This window comes from Vigna umbellata, chromosome 2 (genome assembly GCF_029865625.1).
Source record: "Vigna umbellata cultivar VRB3 chromosome 2, Vumbellata_1.0, whole genome shotgun sequence".
NCBI lineage: Eukaryota > Viridiplantae > Streptophyta > Magnoliopsida > Fabales > Fabaceae > Vigna > Vigna umbellata.
The window spans coordinates 11,921,704-11,927,392 of record NC_142166.1 but is presented as its reverse complement, the minus strand read 5'-3'; the positions used below and the strand labels follow the sequence as shown (position 1 = coordinate 11,927,392).

Below are 5,689 nucleotides of genomic sequence, written 5' to 3'. Positions count from 1 at the left end.
ATAATACACCTTAATGTTGCGTCCCGTTGTAGAAAACACTAATAAAAGAGAACTTAAAACCCACGTGGCAAGAGGAACAGTGCCTTGTCCCTGCATAGAAAAAATGAAATAGGTGTTTGTATTTGGCGGTTTTGGTCCACACACCTCACAAATGTGTCAGTTTGTTGGCATGACGTTGGTTAAAGCAAGAAAGAACCCTCTTTGCTCCCCAGCAACATCTATTTATATCTTACCCATGCTCCTTTCATTTTCCTCATCTTTCATACTCTCTCTCACTCAGATATTTTGGGAGGCTAGAAAAGATGGTGTTTTTGGGGCTTCTCTTGCTGGGATTCCTTTCTCTGGCTTCACCTCTCTCTTCTGCTTCTGATTATGGTTGGATGAATGCTCATGCAACCTTTTATGGAGGGGGTGATGCTTCTGGCACTATGGGTGAGTTACACTTCCTATACTTATGTTATGTCATCCCCACACAATTCTATGATCAAACAAAAATATTTACTTATTTTACTTTGGTGCAGGTGGAGCATGCGGGTATGGGAACCTGTATAGAGAGGGTTATGGAACAAACAGTGCTGCTTTGAGCACAGCTTTGTTCAACAATGGTTTAATTTGCGGCGCATGTTTCGAGATTAGGTGTGTTGATGATAAGAATTGGTGTCTTCCAGGGTCAGTTGTGGTCACTGCAACCAATTTCTGTCCCCCAAACAATGCCCTCCCAAACACTGCAGGAGGATGGTGCAACCCTCCCCTTCACCATTTCGACCTTTCTCAACCTGTCTTCCAACAAATTGCTCAATACAGAGCTGGAATAGTACCCGTTGCTTACAGAAGGTACTCATCATTCATTATGTTTTATTCTCACTCTGTCATTTTCTAAAATTTTATAACAGTTAAAGAACTGGAGGATGTCTATGTCTATCTGGTAACTAACAGGCTAATGATTAGGAACTTATGTAAAAGGAAAATATATTTTTACACTCGCTATTATCTAACACTATTATTTATTATTTTTCACTTTTTTTACTAAATATAAAAAATTACATTTTTATTGTCTATTCTAATTTTACATAAGTGCCAAATATTATCAAATATCACATAATTTATTTTAGTATACATGATGCACGATAATACACAAACTTGCTGATTTTTTTTAATTTTTACAGTTTTGTAATATTCACTATTTAAAAAGTTATAAATAAAAGAAAAGAAAAATTAGAGTAAATTTGTTCAGTTTCAAGTCTTAAAGTTTAATATGTTTCTTTTAATTTAAGATTCTAATAAATCACATTATTTTTTAATTTAAAAAAATGAAAGTATAATTAAATTTGTTTTAAGTTTGCAGGGTATTTTGGAATTTCATTACAAAAAAAATTGTCTGCCAAAAGCTTTTCTTAGGCCTAATAAAAACAAAAGTCATATAGGAACTGGACCTTGTCTGAAGCATACCATAGAATCTTTCCTTCTGTTCTAATGATACACAGTTACAAATAAAGTCAGCAGAAGTGCAGACTCTTCATATGTGAGCTTTTCATTTCATTATTCTAGCAGCTCTTGTTTCTTGTTAAGGGATTTTTGGATGCATAAGCATGTATTTTATAAATTGTAATCTAGGTATGTGGAGAATAGAATTTATTGGTTTCTGTTATTAAGAGGCTCAGCATTAATTAAGTGTTTCTTATCCAACAAGACTTTTTAAAGTTGACAAGCTGATGCGGTGTTCCATATTATCACAGCCTTTCCCATAAAAAGAAAACAGTTTAGATAATTTTGAAGTTTGTCAGATTCTTTTTAAGTTTTTGATAAATAAACTATGTATACCAACCCGATCATGTTCTAGTGATTTGTGACTAGGAATATATTCCATTTACCAAGTGTGACTGCATACTTTTCTGGCCAAAATATTGAATTTTTTTTACTTTTATTATTAGGGTCCCTTGCCAAAAGAGAGGGGGCATCAGATTCACCATCAACGGCCACTCATACTTCAACCTAGTCCTAATCACAAACGTGGGAGGTGCTGGTGATGTTCATGGAGTTTCCATCAAAGGTTCAAGAACAAATTGGCAACCTATGACCAGAAACTGGGGACAGAACTGGCAAAGCAACACTTACCTCAATGGACAAAGCCTCTCTTTTAAGGTTACCACCAGCGAGGGACGCACCGTGGTCTCTTACAATGTTGCACCGCCAAGTTGGTCCTTTGGCCAAACTTTCAACAGCGGCAACCAATTCGTTTAAACACATAACATAAAAATTTTCTTATTTAATACTACATTATGTCTTACAAAATTGTTTAGGTTTAATTCTGTTCGTGTTTAGTTTTTTTCCAATACTGTATCTAAGTATATAACAGTAAAAGGAAGTAATATGGTATAGGAGTTGAGTTATAAAGGACTCGTTTTAGAATGGTCCTAGGAATTTAAATAAATTTGAATTGTGTATGTTCTGCCTAACATTTGAAAAAGCAGAGTTTAGGTGGTAGGGGTGAATGTTTTAAAGTTTACCACCCTAGTTTGGTGTTTGGTGTGTGGTCTGTGTCGTGCACAAACTGAAAATGGAAAGCGTGGTGTTTTGCTAGCTTAGCAAAAGAGAATAGAATAGAAAAGAGCATTTTTGCTTATAGGAAGCAAAACATTATGTTGTTTATTGCATGTGTGACATGTAAGGAATACAATTACGTTTCTCCTGAGTTCTAAGTGTTACTTTTAAGTGTCTAAATGTTGGACTTATGTGGATTCTGATTTATCATTGGCAGTGGCTATTATATTGCTTGTTCCTCCATTTCTTTATTTAAGGTTTGTGTAGCCTTCTTTTTCAATATAGTAACCCCAATATCCATTAAGAAAAAGTCATCCATATAAAACAGAGAACCAACACAATAGCTACAATACAAATGAATAAAAATCAAACCCTTAAAATTTACCCCAAATAGCGAATAAGAAAGGATAGGTCTCTTTCTATTTCAATGATCATCAACCATCTTCGTATCTTTGAAATTATTAACTAAAGGTGATTTTTTTTTCTTATTCCCGTTGTCAATTCTGTTAACTTTCACAGGAGTTTTTTTTTTAAGGACAAAAGATACCAAAGTAAAATAGCAGTTCTTTTTTTATCAGCAAAAATAGCATTGTTAAATGTGAGAGCATCTAAATCAATAATTGGAGTCATCAATTTCTTTTTAGGAGAAAGATTGTTTCGCACCACCTTTATTAATACTAAAGTTATAATAATAAAATAATATACTAACACAATAAAATAATATACTAACACAATAATAATAAAGTATCCCAGTTCTTTCTTTTAACTTATTCAATAAGAAAAAAGTTAAAAAATAATAAAATTTTTATACTGCATTTTTCTTAAGTATATAAAATTTAAAAATTAAATTATAATTATTAATTTTAATTAGATAATTTTATTCTGTAAGGATAATGATCTCTTTAGATTATTTTATTATTGACATTAACTAACTAAATAAAGACTTAATTAAATAATTAAGTTTATTTTTAATATATATAATTTAAAATTTGAAAAATAAAAATGTTGTAAAATTAGAAAAATTAATGAGCTTCTTCTGATAGGATAAGTCTGAAAAAGACACTTTGCCTTCTTGATTATAATGTCATTATAATTAAAATCAAGATTTAAATCATAAAATTATAACGAGTTAAATTAACATAATAATATTAGTATAATAATATCAGTATAATCGTCAAACAAAATCATAAAATCGTATAAATGATCGATTTTTTTCCCGCTACTTGTTTATCTTCTTAAACAAATGTATTTCATTCATATAAAATTTAAGATTAATTAAAATTTAATATAATTAAAAATTTATTATTATGTGTAAAAATAAATACAACTAAAATTCACATTTTTTTTTTCATTTAACCAAATTAAAATTTAATACAATTAAAAATTTACCTTAATAGTATTGTTAGTTCCAAGGATCACCGAGATTCACCTAGTTCAATGAATTTAAATTAAAAGAAAATCCAACTAAGGTTGATAAATGAGTTTTAAATTATAATAAAATTCAAATATAATTACAATTAAAGGGCAACTTTTCCCAGAACATTAAAACTGAATTTCAATCAATTAAAATAAAACCCTCTTTACCATCACACCCTTACAACTCTATTGGAAAGGGTTTGAAACAATTCAAAAAGTGATTAATTTAGTAAACTTTGATGAAGTATTGACATAGGAATTGATTTTATTTTAGTAATTTATCATTTTCTAGGGATAAGTAAAATTTAATATTAGTATTAAATTTCATAAATTTTATAAACCCATTTACGATCTTAATCATAATCATAGATTTTAAATATATCTTGAATTAACTTCTTCAACCACAGTGAAAATTGATCAAACCAACCCTTTTATTCGTTATAAATGATAAAAAATAACTTTTTTGTTGATACGTTTTATTCATGTATTATATTTAAATATAAAATTTTATTTAAAAGGATAAACCAAAAATAAGATAAAAATTAGCTATATATTAATATATATTAATGATTTAATTTATGTCATATGCTGGAAAATAAATTAGTATAGATTAAAATTACTAATTTTATTAATATCTAGTTAAATGTTAACTTACTAGAAAGTTAATATTTTTTTAACACTTTAAAACTTAGGGAACTTATTCTTTTCTGGATATTAAAAGGATATTAAAAAGCAGGGTGCATGCTTTATGTTTCGGTTACTGGGATTGAGTCATCAAACTCCTTCACAATTTATCTTCTTGTCATTCGGTCTCGTTTCAAGCTCCGTTGTCACACTCTTCCGTCCGGAAGGGAACCTGTCAAAGATCCTCCGATGCCAAAATCAATACAGGAACCGTTTGGCGATTCAATGGAATAGTAATGAATGTGCAGTAAATGCAACTTATCTACCACTTATCTCTGACATGTATTTATAGTTTTTCCCATGGGCTTGGGATTAGTGAAAAGTTAATCACAGTCCAATTCTAGCCTAATGTCTCTAATCACTATTTACCTTAATCCTAGTCTTAATGACCCAGTTCACCTATCGACCGATCTTGTGCAACCGTCCGGTTAGGTGGGTGTTGGCGTTATTCTCTGGATCGTCCGGTCCGTACGGTACATAGTTGTTACTCACCCGAGTGGAAGGATGAATGGTCGAGTAGAATAGCGCGCAGTGAGTGTTTATGCAAGCTGTCCAACAATGCTATCAGAGGAGTAAAGAAGATTGAAGAAACGTCGACGGTTGGGTCGATATCGGCGTCGATCTTTGGACCGTCCGGTCCGTATGGTACACAAGCCCCCCAAGCCCTACTGCATGCAGTAAGCGTTGGGTTTAATTACTGGTGTGTGGGCTCCAGTTGTTGTCCGACCGTCCTCGTCATTGGTTGGGCTGGGGGGCGTCCAACTTGGCTACTGGGCCGATTCTATTGGGCTTCTGCTCACCAATTTTTGAAAATGGATTTGGGCGGGAATAAACGTGTCAAGCGCATAGAGGCGGAAGTTGAAGCGTCCCCGTATCTGAACCGTTAATTGTGATGATTTTTTACGGTGAGGATGCATCGACGGTTACAAAAATTTTTCTTATAAATCTGAGGGTGAGGACACTGTCATTTTCACTTCCTCTTCTCCTTTCGTTTTCAGAGCATTCTTTTTTCTCCAGGTAATAAATGACAGCCGTTCATGTTGAGTCT

At 32.1% G+C, this 5,689-nt stretch overlaps 1 protein-coding gene across 1 annotated transcript; it reads left to right on the top strand.

The window, feature by feature from the left end:
• Positions 1 to 248: 248 nt before the first annotated feature.
• Positions 249 to 2,692, top strand: LOC124844168 (expansin-A15-like). Its single transcript, XM_047321050.2, has 3 exons — positions 249 to 432; positions 522 to 834; positions 1,932 to 2,692. The coding sequence occupies exons 1-3, from the start codon at positions 303 to 305 to the stop codon at positions 2,239 to 2,241; spliced, it is 753 nt and encodes a 250-aa protein (XP_047177006.1). The 5' UTR covers positions 249 to 302; the 3' UTR covers positions 2,242 to 2,692.
• Positions 2,693 to 5,689: the final 2,997 nt, after the last annotated feature.